Here is a 21054-nt window from a genome sequence, read left to right as displayed (position 1 = left end):
GACATTTGTTGTGAACTTGGATTAAATAAATAAAGTGAATTATTTTTAAGATCATTTTAGACTTCAGATTATTTTTATGTATCTCAGTCCCTGAAAAAGGCACGGTACAATCCAAGCAGGCTCCTAGTCCATCACAGAAAAAAAAAAACTCTCACCAACTCTGATCGGATTTTTCTCCCAGCAAAATTCTACGTTAAATTAAGGAAGAAATATAGAGCAGCTGTCAAAATAAGGATCTAAAAGAATGACAGAGCTGCTCTGTACTGACTGCAAACAAAGGTGTCGTCCTGCATGCTGAGGACTGAGCCTGTTATCAAAAATATTCAGTTCTTAATAAAGACTAACAGATGCCTCAACCTTTTTATATTTTGACATTTATTAATAGGTGACAGAGCGACTTTTACCACTGAAGAAAAATCTTCCGCTATTATTGTCAAACGTAGGCACCAGTTTATTTCTACAGATTTCAAACTAAAATCATCTTTCAAATCTACCTTTCAATGAAAAGAGATTAAAGAGAAAAAATGGAATACGTGTGGTTTAATTCAAATAAAAAAGAGACCAGGAAGAGTGTTTTATGCCATTTATTCTCACAATTGGTTACATTGCTAAAGTGTACAAATTGGTGAGCAGCAAACGGAAGCTAACACATCCATCGAATGGACGGTGGGTGTCTGTGTGAGTTTGACAGAAAGGCTGCGAGTCCACTGCTGCTGCCCTCTTCCTCCTCTTCCTCAGTCTGACGCTCTGAGCAGCAGTGGACCCTCAGCGGTAAGTGATCACTGTACAGGGTGAAGATATATTCCTTTATCTGCTTTGTTTCTGCGAACCGGGAGCTTTTTGTGACGTTTGAAGAGTTGACTGGGGTCTGAAATAATGACAGCATCGAGAGACTTGCTTCCAACTAATAAAATCAGTATATACCTTTTATAAAATAGAATAAATAAAATAAAAAATAGTTTTGTTCAATACACGCCGTCTCTCTTTCGACCATGCAGCGCTCCTCATGACTTTCCTTTTTCTCCAGATCAAAAGAATGCATAGATAAAAATCGCACAGTTAATTTCAGCATCAACTAAAGTGTAAAAATGTCCAACCGCCTCCTCGCTTTTCATTATTTGCTCTCATATTTTCCTATCTACAACAATTTATATAAGTATTTTACACTTTGGCCATTTGGTATGATTCAGAAAAGGCTTTTTTTTTTATAACGTATAAGAAAATAAGAGACATTCAAAAATAAAGGCATAGCTTATAACAATGATAAATGTTACACTGGGTGGGTTTTCTGTACACACAGATGTCATCTTATTCACATGTCAACATCCTTCTGCGAAAAAGGGAAATCTGCTGAATTTTCTCATCAGTCTCTGTCACAAAACAAGTTCCTTTTAGTTGTGTGAATTCACTTTAGAGCTACGGGCGAGACAACAAGAAAGATGCACCAACACTCGTGTCTCGAGTTAGTACACCACACAGAAACTGTTGACTTCTTCCAGCAAACTACTGACTTTCACTGAAGCAGTGTGTGCTACTTAGGTTTTACGTTATTATTGCATTACAAGCACATCAGGCTTTATTTTATGGAGTCATCGAGGAAGACAGAGAAGTGCAAGAAGTAATATTAATGAAAAAGGTATTAGTATTTTAAAAATCAAAAGTTAGAAATAGTATGGTTAATTTAAAACCAAATAAGCTCAACAGCAGCAAAGGGCCAAGGTTGTGCATCATCTTTACCAAACGGACCAGTCATAGAGCAGTAATATGTGTTGGTGTGTAACGATTTGATATATGTAATAAATCATCTATTCGAGACGACACATGATACTGAGACGAGGATTTAAGTATTTTTAGGAAACTTGGGAATTAATATATTTGTGCGTTATACAGAAAAACTAATTGACGTTGATTATTTTAGTTTGAATGACAAAAAAAAGGTATAAAAAATTATGTTTGTGTTTTCTCAACTGAAATGTCCTAAATTTTAAAACTTTGGGATGAGACCATCTGCCTTTTTGACATGGCCAATATAAAATAAAAAATAAAAACCAAAGAATTAAATCATAGGCATGCTGGTTTATTTATCAAATTATGTTTGCTACAGTGTCAAATGTGTAGAATGGCAGTCTTATTTTTCCTATGGCATAAAGTCTTCTAATTGTAAAAAAACAAAATGCAGATAGTGCACATAAATATGAAACCATGAGAGGTGCTAATAAATAGTTTATACAGGTTACTTTCACTGAAATTCGTAATGAAGGCAGCCATATTGGACAAAAACCAACTTTCTCAGTAGAAATTCTGACTGCAGGGGGCGCTGTTGTGGTGCTTCCAAGTGGGAAGTCTATAAATCACGTGACGCTGTGCTAGACCGCCATGACACAGACTTTTTCCATATAGGAGCGACATTGGTCGTAATAATTCAGCGACATCTCACTGACCTCGCTTCACGCTGCTCGGACATGAAGACCAAAACTTTGGGAAATGAGTCGACAAAATCCTTTAGAGAGGGATGTTGAAGGATTTAAAACAATTTTACACCAACTCAAAACAAATTAATCTGAATCATAGGAACCCTTTACAGAAAGAAGCTCCCGCATCTGATGCCGTGGGTGGATTTAATGTCTCCACGAAATAATTTCATCATTTACCCTTGAGGCTTAAGTATTTAATTAAACCTAAAAAGTTTAAGAATATAGTCAAAAGCCAACAGTTTTTTCCTGGTGGTATACTAATTCTTTCATAGGACATTTGATCTATAACAATTAGTCTGCTAAGCCTCAACCGCCTGAATTAATCTTGTGTCACCTGTCAGATCTATGAGTTAATTGTTTTTAAGCAACGTTAACACAATTTGAGTAAAAATTTAAAAAAATTTAAAAAGCCAAGTTTCTGGTGCTGTGATTGGATAACGTTTTGGAGGAGGGGCTTAGCAAACTGTTCTGAGGTTTAAGGTGGAATAAAAAATGATCTTACATCCAAACATGTCAGCTATGTGACAGTTCAGAGACAGACAAGGGAAATAAGGGGATTTGTGTTTTTTTGAAAACATACCCATGGCACTGGTGAAAACAAATTCAAAAGAAAATTTTCTTAAGCAAAAGCACTCTGGCCTGTGAAAACAAATAGCAGCGCCAGAAAGTCCTGCTCGGTTTGAGCCCCTCCAACGTTCTGCTGGGTTTTCCTTTGAAAACCGAAGGCTGAAATAAAAAACATTCCTAAAGTCTCCTTTCTCATCCTCCAGGTGATCCACCTTTATTAAAGGACCCAGCGTCTCCAGGGAGTGAGGTGGGACTGAAGAGAAACTATCAGATTTCCCTCCAGCATACTGATGTCTCCTGTGTTTGAAGCAGCAAGTCTAGCACTGAATACCAGTGAGGGAAAACTGTCCCACAGCTCTTCCTCTGATATGGCTATTATCTGTAATTTCTTAAAAGAAAAAGGAACTAAAGAAAAAACAAACAAAAACACAGGAAAGATATGAAGGATGATTCCGGTGACGAGGCACCGCTCGTCCCGAGGCCAAAAAGTATGCAGCCTTCTGATTTTCCTCCTCTTGTCTCTGAAAGCAGCAGCACTGTTTCCACATCGTTTTGAATGGTTCACATTTAGATAAAACAAACAAAAAAAACAACAACTTCATGCACGCTCAGCTGAACAGGTTGCACTGGAATCTCTCAAGTCCGTAGCAGCTTCCTTTGTTCATCCAGGAACAAGAAAAATGATGGCTGTTCTCGCTCGTTCTCTCTCTTTGTTTTGTTCTGACATTTAGATTTACTAAAGGACGACGAGAGGGAGAAGAGCCACTACAGACTAAACGATGACAGGGGAGTGTGGCCCGGTGTGGAGCTTCATGCTGACAGGCGCAGACACAGATACACAGAAAGCATGGAGAGATGAGCGTTTTGGTCAGCGACGAGCTCGGTCATGGCGCGAGTGCTGTGCTTGAAGGAGCGCCTCCTGCTTCTTCAGGTTGTTCCCTCTTCTCCTCGTGCCGTTACTGACAGAAATGAGAGTCATGTACACGACTATCTTGGATGCTCCTGTTTGATTCGGAATCTTTTTTTTTTTTTTAACAGCTACTCGACTGAGAAACGCTTAAGATTTGCTTCCAAAAAAAAACAAAAATAAAAGCCACTGGAGACTCCACCACGTTCTACTGCTGCTAAAGTCTGTGATGGAGACGGGGTCTTGGCAGCGAAGCGGTGATGTTCCCGTGGTGACCGAGAGCTGTGTTGGGAAGCCCGTACCGGCTCGCTGCCGTTACTGCGGCAGCTCTGTGACGGGTCTCTTCTGTTTGAGGGTGTCGATGAGAGACAGGACGCCTCGCTTCACGCTGGTCGATACCCGACGGGAAACGGAGTCTCCGGGGGGCGATGAGCCGCAGGCCTTCTGGGAGGGCGGCCGGGCCACCAGACACTTCTGATACCGCAGCTGAGAGACAAAAAGAGAGAGAACACAGAGGAAAACTGTAAATAACGGAGAGTTACAGCTGCTGAGTGGACGGCGGTGGAGGTGTGTGAGAGAAAGACAGAGAGTCAAGGAGGAAGCTGGACTGGCGCAGGCTGCTGACTGTGATCAATAGTAATGACTAACGATTCTTGCCACCGTCAATCTGCTTCGGAGCGAGTGAGTCTGTGTGTGGCCGTATATCCAAAGTTCAGATGTGTGATCAATGGCCTCGCCTGCAGTGGACCAATCTCATATGTCAGCCAGCAGACGGAGAGGTGCAGCCCAAACCGACGGGCTGGCAGAACACATTGCAGATGGTGCTTTTGGGTTGTAAACACAGCAAACATAAGGACAGAATAAACACACTGTGAAATCATTAATATTCATTCATTCACTCAAGATTACTGTAAACAGTAATTATCACCAATGATGATGATACGTTAAATAAAAAAATATTTTTAAAAATTACACACAGTGTCTTGCTGTAGTATTCATATCCCCTTGATGTTGTCAAGTTGTTACTACAACGTTTTTTTTATTTTTTATTTGTTGGCTAACACACACTAATACAATATTTTTGGATCATGTGAACATGCATTTCTAACTCACTGTAGCATTAATAAAATGTTTCTATTGAACCCTGAAACACTGACATATTTAGTGCTGGACCTTGAAATGTCAAAACGAGCTAAATGGCTTTCAATCATGTTTAATATTGATCTGCGCCTTCCCGCTTAAAACGAACAACTATCAGAAGGGAAAAGAAAGTAGGCCCACTTTAAGACTTAAGATACAAAACATTATTGAACATTTGTTATTTCACCAGCAATCAGTCATTGGTAATTGTGCATCTGTGATTTAACTATGGATCAACAGGGAAGGATTTCATGTTTAAGGATGAAATCAGAGCTGAAATACAAATTACATGTGCAGCCCTACCTGCAACATTAATCAAATTTATATTTAGCCATTATTGTTTGACAGAGTGAGAGGAGAAATAAATAGTTTGTACAGCTAATTACTGTAGGGAAAGCATGGAGGAAGAAAGTTTGGATGGTGCAGTTATTAACCTGATATGTTGTACTCTTTGAACAGCCCAGTTGTCTGTGTGTGGGCGCCTGTTAATGCTGCTGGAGATCAGACCAAAGTTAAATCATTTTATGCTATTTCACTGTTATGTGTCTATTAACCTTTATCTCCAATGTTATTACTAACAAAGATAATTAAATTGATTTCAGTTTCTTTTCAGATTTTATGCATCCCTTATAAATATTAAATGCAGACATATCAAAGTAATAAACATGGTTTCTTTGCTGTTAATTAGTTTTAAAGTAGCACATATAAAACAGAAGGATAAAAGCACAGAGATTTTAACACTGCGCTCTGAGGTTATTTATTCAAAGGGGAGAAGAAATAAAACACAATTTCTGCCTCCAAACTTTAGTTTTGTAATCTTCCTACTTCTTCTCTTCGATTTATGGGCTTCGGTCCAGTTAGACTCACCATGCAAGCAGCCTGCACGGCTTCAGACACACTTCCAGCATTGGGCTCACACCAGAAGACATGGCAGTCGAAGCGATGGCCGCCAGCGTCCATGATGAAGGCAAATGAGTGCACGTCACGGCCGACGCCCATGAAAGACAGGAAACGAACGCGGCACTCCACCAGCACCTCCTTTTCATCCTGGTCAGAAATAACAATTACCTTCATGTAAAAGTTGATTTGAATAAGACATAACACAACAACTGGATTGAGTCATGCACTTAAACAGCAATATATATTTATTCAGAGGTACTATGACCGTCTTCCACTTTATTTGGAGATTCACAAAGAAATAAGCTGCTGATTAGAATCTGATGATTTAATAAACTGAATTGATTTAATAAATTCAACATTTCTAAGGAGTAAGCTTGACAGCAATCCTCAGTGTGGAAGTTGGCACCGAGGGATGAAAAGTAAAGCCTGTCTATTTTCAAAATCAATGAGGTGTTTACAATAAAGTCAGAGTTTCAATATAATATGTGGAGGATGATAGTTTTATTTACCGTAAGTAGTATGCATTATAACTGCTTTGTAATAACTTATTATTAGACTTTTACTCTACATTAAGCTCATAACTGAGGTGGATTTTAGTAACCAAGATCAATAAGTGCAGGGAAGAAGTTTGGAGATTGTGAAAAGCAACAAGAGAAGTGACAAAAACATGAGTTACAAACGTGTTTTATATTTTCTTTTCAATATTCAGTAACACTTCAAAATTATGTGATCTGAATGTTTTGCAGCTCCAAGTCAGATGATGGCTGTAAGGAACTATTTAAAAGGAAACATTATCTTTTAGAGACCTGTCTGCGATTCAATGGGACTGCAAGAAAGCAAGCAAGAGCAAAACTTCAGGTGATAACTTTGCTGAACAAAGCACAGCAAAGTTTTTCTGCTTGAACTTCCATAGTATTTAACCTCTGTCATCAAATAGGCTTCATTTGAAATGCAGCCAGCTTTTGGGAAATCTCAAAGTTCAAGGGTGTTCCCTAAAGGCCACTAGCACTACTGCAAGGGCAGAAAAACTTGATCTCAATTACTTGCGGTTAAAAGAACAAAGTTCTTGCTTGCAAAAACATTCATAAACCCAGGGAGCTTTCTTTCTCTTGATTAGAACACAAGAGAAAGGTTCTGCCTCACAAACAAGCTGCAAGAACTTAAAAACCAGGGACAGAATGACAGTACTTTGTTCTTGTAGCTTTGGGAAAGAGAGCTAATTTCGCTGACTTGCAAAGTATTTATTGGCCTCAACCTGCAGCAGAAAGACGTCATATTATCATAAGCTGTTGGAAAGGTACATTAATCCTAAAGTAGTGAGCCTTAACAGCTAGTTAGACCTCATTAACTCAGCAATGGCTACATCGGGCAACCTAATCTGTTTTCAGTCTGAGCAACGACAAAAATAAAATCAACTCAGCAGCACGAGAAAGTGTCTAACTTGTCTAAGAAGACATTTTCTATAAAAAGCAGCAGAGAAAGAAAACAGGAGAGTTTAGCAGGAACAGTCAAGCAGCAGACGTCTGACCTTGTCTTTGCTGATGGTCACAGTGGCATCTGCCACATTAAGGGCCACAGGAGTCCAGTCTTCTCTGTTGGAAGAGCCAATCAGACTTTCAATGGCTCCGTTCAGTATATCCATGCCTGGAAAAGAGAATATTATAGCAAATCAAACAAGGTTCACAAATGAAATCACATTTGCACCAAATGTAACACTGCAGAGAAATTTCAAACTACATTTGCAGGCACATGTCAGCGTGTTACACCGACCTATTGGTCTGGCCACAGGCATCATGCCCAGGTAGAGGACCTGAAACTTCTGAACCAGCTCCGTCTTTGGTGTGGGAAACTCTGCTGGAAAAAATTCATCATGACATTAACAACAGCTTGGAGCAACAGGAAGTGTTGTACAATGTAGTGCATTAAATTACACCATTTCCCACCTCAACATTAGGATCTCACGTTTCTGCTATGATATATTTCAGTGTCAAAACCAAACTAGAGGTGAAACGACATCATGACCCAATTCAAACTTAGTACTGCTCTCAAATAGGGTTTGTTACGTTTTATTTAATTAGATGAAATAAAAACCTTCAGTATGAAGTTCTTGTAAATGAAGTATTACAAGCAAATATTTACTGGACAACAGGTGGTAATTCACATGTCTGTCAATATCAAACTGTCAGGAACAGCCAATCAGAGCCAAGAGGAGGGTCTTAGCGATGCCAATCACACTCATGTACATGCACACAAGTGCCGCTCACACCATTCCTGTCGTTCCAACTCATAATTGCAGGTTTGCTGCAGCTATGCTTATAGTTCCTAAGTTCTCAGAAAGGAATTTATAAGTTTTCAAATTTTGCAGTTTTCTCAGAACCCCAATGCAGCTTTAATGGGAATTTTCAGTGCACCAATACTTGTAAAACCAGTTGTTTTTTTTAAAGAAACAATTGTTTACATATTTATCTACTGAACAAATGTACTAAAATTAAAAGGTTGGGTTTTTCTAACCTTTCCTGAGACAAATTATGCTACCTTAATAAAAGATTCAGGGTTGGGGGTTTTAGACATTTTTAAACAGGGTTGCCAACAAATGTGTTTGATGAAATGACATGAAAGAATGAAATACTTCTCCTTCATCTTTCTTGGAAGTGTGACTGTGTAAAGAGGAGATGACGCAACACTGAGTCATTATGCTTGTGCACTGGATCCTAAGCCCTTAAAACCTGCAAGGTATTTGATACTTTTTCAGAATTTGTAGTTTTGGTAAGGAAACTGGATGGGAGTGAGGAAGAATGCTGCTGGGTGGTAAATATATTAGAGTTTAAATGCGTTTACTTTTCTTTTTTCGTAATTGTTATTTTTTTAGGGTATACAAATGCATTCACCAAATAATGGGCAGTTAATAAATTCGATTTAATTAAATAGTCATCAACACTTCTATGTGCAGTAGAGCTTAACTCAGCATAACAAAGTGTACAAAACAAAGCTTTGTACACACAGATATAAACATTGTTATTTAGAGCCACATCAGTGGAGTTTAATGACTCCAACATGACTTGTATTTCTAGCTGCTCTCATGCTCCTGGTAAAAACACGCCGCTTTAGCAAAGAGTGTTGCTGTGAAACATTCACTATCCTCCCACACTGCCCCAAAGGTGATAACATTGACTATTTTGTGTCTCTTGCAGAATTCATCGTCTCTCCATACACACACACACACACACACACACACAGAGGGTGAATATATTCATAAAGCGCACCTTGTAAAGGGAGGTCCAGCCCTGCCTGCATCCTGTCCTGGAGTGAACCTCCTGCCATGGCTTTGGCATTCTTTCGCTCCGTCATTATCTACAGAAAAGAAAGGATTTTCACACCGAGGCGGAAACACACACACACAGGAAGAAAAGAAAAGATGTAATATTGTGTGTGAAAGTGGATGAGAACAAGAGCTGGAGGGAGATGAAAACAATTACACGAAAGAGCGCTGGAGCAGCTTCACAGCTGATACTGTCTTGCTGTTTACCCAGTGAACACAGGAAAACACAGAGAAAATTAAACCAGTCAGTTTAAAACTAAAAAGATAAAACATTTCCTCCAGCGCTACAATTTAAAGGCATAAAGCAACAGAACCAAACAGCTCAAAGAGAGAGAATCATTCACACTTTTTAGTCTTCTATAACAGCGTTTCCCAATTCCGGTCCTCAGGCCTCCCTGCTCTGCATGTTTTAGATGTGCCTCTATTCCAGAGCAGCTGATTCAAATGATTGCATGACCATCAAGTGCTGCAGAAACCTGTTGATCACCCATATATTCAATCCAGGTGTGTAGCAGAAGGGAAACACCTAAAACATGCAGGGCAGGGAGGTCTGAGGACCGGAATTGGGAAACGCCGTTCTATAACATATAAAACGCCAAACCTGCAGCACAGAGTTTTTAATCAGGAGTTTGTCAGATCAGAGGAGCAGCTCAACTGACCCTGCAGTGACCAGTTCGGATATTTTCCAATGTTATACATTAGATATATTTTACTTCCCTTTCCACATCTTGAGAAAAAAAAAAAACGACCACACTGATCGCTCCACCACTTCTTCTCTTCTTCAATTAAACTCCCCAAAATTCTGCAGTGCATCACTATCACATGACCAAACACACATCACATGACCCGCCTCCTCATCTTCCCCTCCAGAAACAATCAGCAACAAGCAGGAACCAAATATGACATCCTCATTGTGGAGTAATTAGTAGTGGTCACATTTTATGATAAGACTTAATGCATAAGTGGCATTTTTTTCATATCATCCTCATTGTTATCACCCTATTGCTTGTATTAATGCACCTGAAGCCACTGGTGAGGTTGGAAAATCTGCAATTAATCATCCACAGGGGGAACCCAACCCTTTTAGTAATATAGTCCATGTTTGGTTTCAATGCACTGAGTTGGGGGTTTACAATAAATTGAAACAACCAAGTCCCAGATGAACCTATAAAATGTTTCTGTTTCTACTGTGAACAGAACTCAGCTCCAAATAAGATCATAAACATGACTAACATGACATTTAAAGAGCCCCTCCAGACTATGAATTAAAGCTTCAACTCTACCAATATTTTATTGGAACAAACAAACATCTATTAATCCCACATTTGTAGCAGAAACAGTAAAAACAAATGACGGTTCAATTATCAGTGTTCTGGCGCTGTTTTAAAATGAATCTAGTATATTCACAAGAAGAACCGTACAGAGTACAGGACACCTCCTGATAATTGTGTTTGGCTAGAAGAAACAACAAGGACACCAATAACCTGAGCAAAGATAAAACCAAGTACACATATTGTAAAATTTTAATGATGAGGTGAAACTAAAATCTTGCCAACATCATTTGGCAGGCAGTCACATCACAGAATGAGGGTGATGTTAAAGCATTAATTCGGCATTTCAGAGGTTTCCTATGTGTGTTAATAGTGTGGTGCGCCGGGCGTTCGGCTTTCGGAGGCTCATTATTCAACTTGACTTTGATTTTGCAGCATCCTGCTGCTTGAGCAACTCACCCTGGAGCAGATCTCGTGCAGGCTTGTGGCGATGGCTTTGGCCGGCGTGTCACAGCGGAACACATGACATTTCAGGATCCTGGTGTTTTTGTCCCGCGCCACGTACGCAAAGTCCCTGAAAAACAAAACAAGTCACCGTTTAACAGCGATATGTCTGGGGGCACAGACGAGAGCTGAGAAAGAAGTGACGCTTATCGATGCGATGCAGACACATTCATACACATACAATACAACTTTTTAGGACTGTTTTCCTACTGAAAGATACACTCCTTCAGTGGCCAAACAGGTTTTATCAAAATTTATCTGTACCTTGGTCCATCAACTCTGACCAGATTAGATGGACCTGGTTTGTTCTTTAATGTTCTCTAACAAACCACTGAGGACATCAGATCTCAAACAGCTGGACAACTAATAAGGTGACGTCTGAAGATAATACGTTGCACTTTTCTTTAAGGTTATCAGAGTAGATTCGAATACAGATGCAAGTCACACTAATCAAATGTGAGCAAGTTCATGAGGCATAAATGTTTTTATCATTAAAAAACTTGAGGATGATTGTGGACCAGTCTACAGCGTGGCAATTCAAAATTCAAAACACACAGAGCTGATGGTCTCTTTAAGCCAATATCCTCACACAGATTCAAACATTCCTGTGTGTCTGCACATCCAATAAAAAAAGATTGCAGACCCACACAAGGACGCAGGAGGTCAACCTGTGTATTTGTCGAGGGTGATACAGGATATCAAAAGCTACAGTGGAAATCAGAAAAAATGAGATACAGAGGAAATTAAACAATAAAAACTAACAGATATGGCAGAGGGGGGATTGTTTATGGGAGGAAGGAATGTGTTTACCTCTCTCTGTGTCCAAGGAAGCATGAGAGGAAAGGAGGACAGTTAGAAGAAAAATGAAATAACACACATTAAAAACAACTGACTCCAGGAGGGAGAAAAGAGCTGCAAAAAGCCAGGCTAACACAGATATGTTATTACATTTCAGCCAGTCACTTCTCATCTTGTTTGCAGCTGAAAAAGAAATAAAAAAATAAAAAGAGTTTACTCAGAAGATATGCAAAAAGATATGCAAAAAGACAATGAAGTTAGAAAGAGGGTTGGAGTGGTTGAAAAGTGAAAAAAATGATAAAATCCTGGCTTTCTCATGGCTGCTCATGTTTAGAGTTTCAAAAGCATCTTAAAAATGGTTTCAATTAAAATCAAATGTAATTTTTCCTTTCACTTCAAAGTTACAGGCTGCATTATTCTGGTTTAGCACATAAACTCTACAAAAAAAACACTAAAATCAGGTTACTTGTGACATTAAAAAGTTAAAGGAGTGTGCATACATTTATATAAGCAAGTAAAAAAAAATTGCAATTCAAAGCAGATATTCTAAGACTGCATTTTTGATATGAAGTGTTTAAAATAATGGTGAAGGCACGTGTAAAAGAACCAAACTACAGTCTGAATAAAAGAAATAAGTTACAGAAAGGAAAAGTGGAGAAACAGGGTGAGCGGCTGGGAGTGGCATCTCATTTCAAATGAAACGTGATCATTAGGTCAACGCCCGTTTGCTCAGGGAATCTACAATCCTGCGGCGATAAGTAAGTTTCACACCAAATAAAGAGATAGGTGGTCACAGAAGTGCTGCTTGCACGGTGATAAAACAGCTACAGGCCTTCACAGCAGTGAAAGAATCAGAGGGAGGAATGAACATCCCTGCAGCAGATGAACTTCTGTTACAGAGACACTGACAAGTCAGTTGTCGGGCTTAATCAGCCCTGACTGGTGAACCAACCAGTGAATACTTTAAAATTTTATGTTTTTCTTGACTATGGGCTATAGCCCACCACACACTGTGCCGTTTCAAATACTCTGCAGGACTTGAACATGTCACACCCTCTGTGCTCCACATCACAAAATCTTACCATTAACTCCTGTCTCACCACATGATTGAGCTGTAGGAGAATTTTGTCAGAAAGGTTCGAGAGACATAGTCCAACAATAAATAGACGAAAAGTTTCATGTGCTGATAAGAAGAGGCAGACACTGCAAAGTGAAAAGAAGAGGAGGAAAAGGAGACGGCAGTGGAAGCATTCACGGTTGGACAAAAGAGGACTAAAGCCGATGTGTTCAGTCACACTAAATGATTTATTTTTTTTTTTTCAGAAACTTTATATCCCTGCCAGATATTGTGAATATAAAGTACTCTTTGGTGATGGAAGCTTTAAATCGGTGCTCTGTCTGTTACACTACAGCCACAGACCACTGAATTAATTTTGTGAAGAAAGATTTTGCTTCGGAGAGCCAATAACATCACCCTGTAAACCAGGCTTAAGTCCTAAAAACAACAATACTCCACGTGGACAGCTGCAAACAAGAAGGCTTAATGAAGTCCAGATAAAAGTGTTCAGTAGTTTATTCTTTTGAGCTTTAAACCTCATTCTGTAATGGAACATGCTGTTTTTGGAAATGTTAGCAGATATTAGGAAATCTCAGTTATGGTAAGGACCTATAGTCTTGAAAGACAGAGAGACTGCAGTATTAGTGATGCTAGCTGAGCTAAGTGCTAATATGAGTTGCAAAGTCCATTTAAATCTTAAACTCCAATCATTTTGACATTATTTTTAAAACAGTAAGACAATGTTTTATAGCAACTCTTGTCACATACACAGCTCCTAATCAAGTAATTATTGAACACTGACTTTAACCTAGAAAAATTACATTGCATTGCTGTTTCTTATAGTGTTGTATATAAAAACAATTGACATCAGAAATTAGCCAAAACTTAAAAGTCTTAAGTCAATGTACAAATTACATGGGCAAAGATTAATTTTATGAACCTTAGTACTGATTGCAATAAATATTTGATAAACTTTGATGGCATATTTTTTACTATTTAGCAGAAAAAGAAGGTGCATTTTTTCTCCTTAAAAGGAGAAAAAAATTATTTTCAACCAAGAAAAGAAAAAAAGCATTTTAAAATCTACATATTTACATTATACATTTGCCATCATTTGGGCATCTCAGTAGGTCTATTCAGTCCCTTGCAACAAGCACACACATGCACTTCACTTAAGTTTCTTCAAAATCGCAATAAGCACGCATCAGAACAGAAGATACAAACACAAATCCGAAAAATCTGATTAGAAAACCCTCAAATTTGATGTTTTTCTACTTTTTTGCAAACACAACAGATCAGAAAATGATGGAATCAAATATACTCACAGAGGTCTGTTTTCTTCTCACAGCGTGTATTCCTGAAAACTACAGTGTGATGCTGCAGGCTCCTGCACTCCCTTTAACCTGTCTGATCCACACCCTGGTAGAACTAACTAAACCTCCCCCTCTCAGTCAGCTTTTCTCTCTCTCCCGTCGGTTCCCTCACCATGCCGCCCCCTCCTCCTTTTGCTGCAGCTGAGCTGTTCTCACTGCTTTGACACTCCTGAGTATAGATGTGCAAAAGACACACATTAATTTTATTAGACGGAGTGATTTTAGGTCAGTTCAATTGTTCTCGAGGATTTCAGATCGAATAACTAGGTGCAGTCATGTGTGAAGTGACTGTAAAGGAATTCCCACCCACTCTGGTCTACATCATCCCTTAAGCTGGGTTTTTTTTTGGTTTTGCTTGAAGCAGTGAACAGCTCCCCCTAATGGTCACAAAGCTGCAGCATCGCTGCAAAAGGTGATGGCAAATGGACGGAAGGTCTAGTGCAGTGGTCCCCAAACTACGGCCCGCGGGCCAGATGCGGCCCGCCTCCACATTTGGTCCGGCCCCCTGAACAATACCAAAGTATTTTCATATATGTGCATTTTTATTTGATAAGTTGGACTTTTGCAATAAAATAAATGTTCCTTAGTAATGAACTTTATTTATTATTAACTACTAGTTAGTAACTGTTTTATACATGCATATAATTGACCCTAACCCTTTTTTTTATGTGGAGAACCCAGTGTTATTTGGTTATTATTTATTTTATAAATAGTGTTATTTCCTGACTTTTGTTCTCTGAAGAATCCAGAAAAGGTTATTTGATTGTGCTTTCTGAAAAACAATACATTTTTATGTTTAGCACTCTTACAATCGTCACACTTTTTCTGTTACAAACTGACCCCGGCCCCCCATCAGAGAAGGGACAAGTTATGTGGCCCTCACAGGAGAAAGTTTGGGGACCCCTGGTCTAGTGCTTTTTAATATCCTTTCTAAATGAACGATTCTTAAAATGTTCCTTTCATTAATTAATCTAGCTATATCATCAATCATGAACTCCATCTTGTTGCTATGAATTTTCCTTCCTGTCCTCATTTGCTACCATAACCTTTTACTAAGGTGGGAGAGTCGAGTGAATTATCAAAGAATTAAATGTTACATTTAAAAGAAGAAAAAGCAAGCACAGAAAATAAATGCCACAGACAAATGAAAGGTAACTTGCACCACTGCATCTTAAGCCCAATTGGAGTAAGAAGGACAAGAAAGTAGATCTGTAACTGACCTGCCATTGTCCCGGCCAACACCCCAGACACGGATACTGGCAATGGGCTGGGAATGAAGCACGCTGCGGTCCATTGGGTCAACCAGGTTCAACATGTTATTCTCCAGCACCAGGTACATATCCTTCCCCTATGCAAAAAATACACACAGATGAATAAATCACTAATCACAAGTATCAGAACAGACAGTCCTAACTTTCTGCCGCTATATCAGAAACATTTATGTACCTGCCTAATAAACACAGTGACATGGCAGAACCATTGTAGACTAACAGAGTAGAACGGTTGTAGATATTCACAACTGGTCAAACTGCAGTCGTCAAAACAATGTCAAAGCAGTCCTTAAAAGTACTGCTTGGATGTAATATTTGCAATACATTCAAAATCCTGCTTTTCAATACTGTATTTTGTCATTTGGATGAACCTCTGCTGTGTCTTGTTCCCTCACCTGATAATAAATCTCAGAGAAGGAGATGCTAATGAATGTTTGGTGCTTTGTGATCAGAAGGGAGTCCCAGACTTCCCTCTCCCCAGCCACTTGTTCCAGCTCCTCTGGGGGAATCCCAAGGAGTTCCCAAGCCAGCCGAGAAACATAGTCCCTCCAGCGTGTCCTGGGTCTTCCCCAGGGCCTCCTCCCAGTGGGATGTGCCCGGAACACCTCAACAGGGAGGCGTCCAGGAGGCATCCTGACCAGATGCCAGAGCCACCTCAATTCGGCAATCTAATCAATTCCTAATTGTGCAACCATAAACAGCTGTGTGTATGACCCAACCAGCCAAGCCATGTACCCACCAGTAGGTGTATGCAACACTTCATTAATACAGGATGATTTACTGAACTGCTGTTCAGTAAATCTTGTCTTGTGATCATTTAAATAGTCATATAAACTTTTAAAAGAAGAAGTTTGACTTAATTTCCACCTCTACATATGGGTCATAAGGGAATATGTTACCAGATGATGTTAATGAGTGTGTGTGTGTGTGTGTAGGGGAAGGGAGGTGTAGGTGTGTGTAGGGGTGTGCGTGTGTGTGTGAGTACATGTTCAGCTATCCTATTGAGGACCCTTTCTGGCTATGGTCCAGATAAGACCAGTGGGTATTATCTGGACCATACCCCAGTCCTAATCTGATGTACCCTGTTGTGTAGGATTAGGGGTTACATTTAGCTGCATGATATTAATTAGGTCTTGGTTAATCTTAGGTTTAGGAATAGACTAATATTGGTTAGGTTTGGGGGAAATGTCTGGATTGGGCATAAATGCAGCAACTAAAATGACTGCAAGTCAATACAAAGTTCCAATATGGGTAGAAATATGAACTTGTGTGTGTGTGTGTGTGAGTGTGTACTCCTAGGTCTCTAAATAAATTATTCACTCCTAAAAGAAGGGATGGAAATAAAGGGCTATCAAAAGGGAGAAGAAGCTCTCTACCGCCATGTTCTGTCAGTTCACATTAAATAAATCCACAGCACAGCGAGCAGCAAAAAACCCTCTTTCTCTCTTCTTTCTCCTCACATCCACAAGCCCATTGCTGTCATCTTGTTTCCATTTTACTTTATGCTAATCTTTTTTTATTATTTTTTTTTACAGAGACTTCTTACCTCCAAACTATTTTACTTTAATCATTTAGAAAATATTTTATACCCAAAGCAAAGTCACATATGGTATGCAGCGTCCCTCACCTCGCCCCAGATGCCGACGGTGTCCCGTATGTCGTTCTTGCAGTAGGACAGTTGTCGGATGCAGTTGTTGACGGCTACGCTGCTCTTCCCGGGGGCCAGGTCCTCCTCGGCCATCTCCACCCAACCCAAGGAGCGCACTGCAAAACACTGGAAACAAAAAAACAGAACATGAGTGAGTTACACAATCAGCTTTCAGAGATGCATGATGATGAAACACATACAACATGTTTGTTTTATCAACAGTCGTGGTTTTAAAACTTTCTATGCCGCTGTTTACTCAAAAAGTAAACTGAGGAAGCGTGGTGCAAATCATGGTGGTGACTCACAAAGAGAGGGTGAGAGTCAAGTTACAGAGATTAAAGGTACTTTTAGAATAATCAAAGTAGATGTGGAGTTCATTACATTGACTTTGATAGAAGCAGCTACAAAATACTGCAGTGAGCTTTAATTTCTGATTGCTACCACATTACACTAATTTAGCTTAATGCCACTGGGCTAAACAACCGTTTCAACCTACAATAAATCTATCCATTACTCCAGCCAAATATTGAGTTCACATTAGCCTCACTGAATTGGACTGCAGATGAGTCATCATACTAATAATCTAGTTGCAAAATAAATCAACTGGACGATGGAACTGTTTATCAATTAACCTTAAAGCCTAAAGTCTTTATCATCTGGGTGCTGGATTTGAATGTTTTTAAGACCACAGCAGGAAAACCACAGATGTTCAACAAGAAATCCTCCACTAGGGGGCAATATTGTCCAGCTAGACAACTGCAGAAGAGAGAATCACGTCAAATATCTTCTGTATTCAAACAGGCTGCAAACATTATTTAAAACATTTTCTTATCATAGTTTTATTCTCTTAAAAACGACATTGAGTGCAACATTTGTTTACCCATTTTTAACTACTCATATTTTTATTTTATTTTTATTTTTTGGCATCTTCAGGTATTTTTATGTCCAAGTAGAAATAAAAAACTACTTCAGAACTTTCTGGAATCCTGAAATATTAAAAGAAAAAAAAAACAGAGAATCCTTTCATGGCAAGATGTCATAATACATTGAGAATAACCTCTATATGGTGGAGTGGTTACGACGAAAACAAAACAAGAATGAAAAGCTACCAAACAATTAAAATTGTTCATAACATGGATGTAAATTGATAATAAACACACATGAATTCCTAACCTTAGCTTCTGGGTCACTGTTTACACTGCTGGACTCATTTTCCTCTGTGGTTGGACGATTCCTGAGAAGAAAAAAATGCCAGTTAAAATAAAAACCTACATAAGATGAAGGACAGAGGAGCGCACATCAACAAAAGTTCTGTCTAATATTTACATTTATGAGGTTTATTTTTAACACTTGAGGCCAAGGAAGTCTTTGGACCACCTGAATGATGGTTGGCAAAATACTTACAGTAATATAGCAATATAGTGTATATATAGCAATAAAAAAGTAAATAGCAATGACATGATTCTAAATGCTTTTAAACAGTCATTTAAAGGAAATTTGCTACAGTGTACAATCATTTCACCTGAGCTTGAGAGAAGCATAGCGAAGCGTAGCACCCTCAAACTCTTTCAGACTGGGGTCAGGGTTCACCGTGGCCGCCTGCAGGTCCTGATGCACAGAAGTAAAAACATCAAATTGATTAAAACAGTCCGAACAAACATCACTAACCTAATTTACATCTTAAAGACTCCCACAGAACTAACATTTAAAATACACTGTTTTGCTAAGCTTTAAATCATGAATGACAAAGTCATGACACCTGTTGACTGAGTAGTTGATGAAATCCTTCGTCTTTATATAAAGCCGAGGTTTAAAAAATAAAAAATGTTATTGAAAAATGGTATTGTTAATGGATGGCCAAATCTTTAGGCAGTGGCATAAATGCCGTGTTCTGCAGCTTCAAAGCTTTCTGGAAAACTCTGAAAATGTTCACTACTGTTTGACAGTAGTCAGGTTTTTTTTTTGTGCATTTAAATTGCTAAACCGATGACAGACCTGATCATTTCATCACGATCTGATACTTAAAACCCTAGACTTTAGAGAGGGTGTACTTTCTTTCCTCTTTAAGAGTTCCCTTTTTAAGAGTTTATTAAATGGATGATTTAAATCCCTGTGGGTGTTGGACCAAAGAGATACAAGCATTTTAAAAACCAAAATGCAAACATCTTGAAGTCGCTCGGGATATAACAGCATGCATCCATGGGCTTTGGTAAATTAGAGAAGTGGTTGCACAGTCTAGCATGACATGCTACATTGAGAAACAAATGTTAATCATTGGATACACACATGTACACATTTTTTATGTGCAAACACATTTATAGCTGTGCAATTACAATGAAAAGATGAGCGTTTTTTAATCACGAGTAAAAAAAACCAAACAAAAAAAAAAACAGCTAAAAGTGTTACTGCAGCCAGATAACATATTCTTAAATGAGGTGACATCTATGATGAAGCATCAGCCACGCATGCTGCTGCCCAAGCTTTTAGAGTATTAAATTCAAACATGGGAGGGGGAGGACAGATGAGGAGCAGAAGTCACCAGCGTTGGGTGCGTAATACTTGCCTTCCACACTTCACTATCAATTTTTCCTCCAAATTCACTCCACACCTGCTTCTACATAAAGCATTAAGACACAAACACAGATAGCGTTGGGTCGACACATGGAAGTCAAAGGAGGAGGAGGAGGAGGCATCAGAGGAATAAATTCAGTTGAAAGTCGTTATCTGACAAACTTACTCCAAACTCACTGATACGAGGCGTACTAACTAGAAAACTCCACACTTTATCATTTTGAAAAAAATAGATACTTTTAAATTGTAATAGCCCTACAAATATATTAGGGAATATTTAATTCTCTTTCATAAGAATTAAATGTTTTTTATATGTTCATATATGAACAGTTTACATTAAACATAAATGTAATATTCATGTAGAAATATATATGTACGGTATATATAGTCTTAATGTAAAATTTATGTACGATGCTGTGATTTATTCCCCTGCAGATTTTCTCTGTTTTTTATTTTTTACACTTAAATGTCTCAGATCACACAAATTTTAACAACCTGGGGAAATTCACAAAAAGTAGTTTTCAAAGGATGATTTAATTTATTAAGGGAAAACGTTACACCCACCAGGCCATATGTGAAATAGTAATCGACAATAAATACAACCGGTTATTAGGGGGAAATTATTTTTTTCACAGAGGTCCGGCGTGATTTGGCAAACTTTTTTCCTAAATAAATGAAACCATCTTTTGAAAATGGCTTTTTGTAATTAATCTGGTATATTTATCTGATATTCAAATTTGATTGATGATCTAAAACATTTAAGGGTGACATACAAAACAAAAATAAATTAGCTTAGTAACTATTTCCCACTGCAATTCATTCACATCTAAAGAAGTCATAAATGTATAGCTGCTTTATGTTTGTATTTACTTAAAGTGAAGGCGCTTACCACTGGTAGTACATAGATCATCCACCAGTGGGCATAAGACAAGTATAGAACTAGATACAGTAGATGGTGAAAAGGTAGAGGTCGCCAACATATGCTAAAAAATGTTTTTTTTAGAGGTCCAGCAATATTCCCTAATTATTGTGTTCCTTAGTAGAATTTTATCTCGACCCTAATAATAAACTATTGTTTAATATAATACACACAGTTACAGAATACGCCTGGGATCATTTAGGAAGGTTATAAAGCATTTTTAACCTTCAAAAACATTTGACATCAGTAAAATTGTCCTTTTGTTATTTTGAAGGCAATTACTTCAGAATGTATACAAAACTACTTCATGTTTAAATAAGAATATGGTGTACTTC

General features: G+C 38.5%; 1 protein-coding gene across 7 annotated transcripts in view; it reads right to left on the bottom strand.

Moving 5' to 3' along the window:
- Positions 1 to 568: 568 nt before the first annotated feature.
- apbb2b (amyloid beta (A4) precursor protein-binding, family B, member 2b) overlaps positions 569 to 21054 on the bottom strand; it is a 59041-nt gene continuing 38555 nt past the window's right edge. For 2 of the 7 annotated variants that reach the window (XM_028017237.1, XM_028017240.1), the window contains 12 exons: positions 19793 to 19843; positions 18752 to 18837; positions 18403 to 18463; positions 17209 to 17355; positions 15531 to 15658; positions 11893 to 11898; positions 11038 to 11152; positions 9252 to 9339; positions 7759 to 7839; positions 7517 to 7632; positions 5956 to 6135; positions 569 to 4434 (listed from right to left, as the gene is read on the bottom strand). In XM_028017237.1, coding sequence (XP_027873038.1) covers positions 4264 to 4434; positions 5956 to 6135; positions 7517 to 7632; positions 7759 to 7839; positions 9252 to 9339; positions 11038 to 11152; positions 11893 to 11898; positions 15531 to 15658; positions 17209 to 17355; positions 18403 to 18463; positions 18752 to 18837; positions 19793 to 19843 — 1230 coding nt within the window. In that variant the 3' untranslated portion in view covers positions 569 to 4263. Of the gene's footprint in view, positions 4435 to 5955; positions 6136 to 7516; positions 7633 to 7758; positions 7840 to 9251; positions 9340 to 11037; positions 11153 to 11892; positions 11899 to 14262; positions 14693 to 15530; positions 15659 to 17208; positions 17356 to 18402; positions 18464 to 18751; positions 18838 to 19792; positions 19844 to 21054 lie in introns of those variants that run through there. The other 5 variants (XM_028017238.1, XM_028017244.1, XM_028017239.1 and 2 more) reach the window with 4 other exon arrangements.

The sequence above is a fragment of the Xiphophorus couchianus genome, chromosome 5, assembly GCF_001444195.1.
Source record: "Xiphophorus couchianus chromosome 5, X_couchianus-1.0, whole genome shotgun sequence".
Classification (NCBI taxonomy): Eukaryota; Metazoa; Chordata; class Actinopteri; order Cyprinodontiformes; family Poeciliidae; genus Xiphophorus; species Xiphophorus couchianus.
This window is presented reverse-complemented; position numbering and strand designations above follow the sequence as displayed.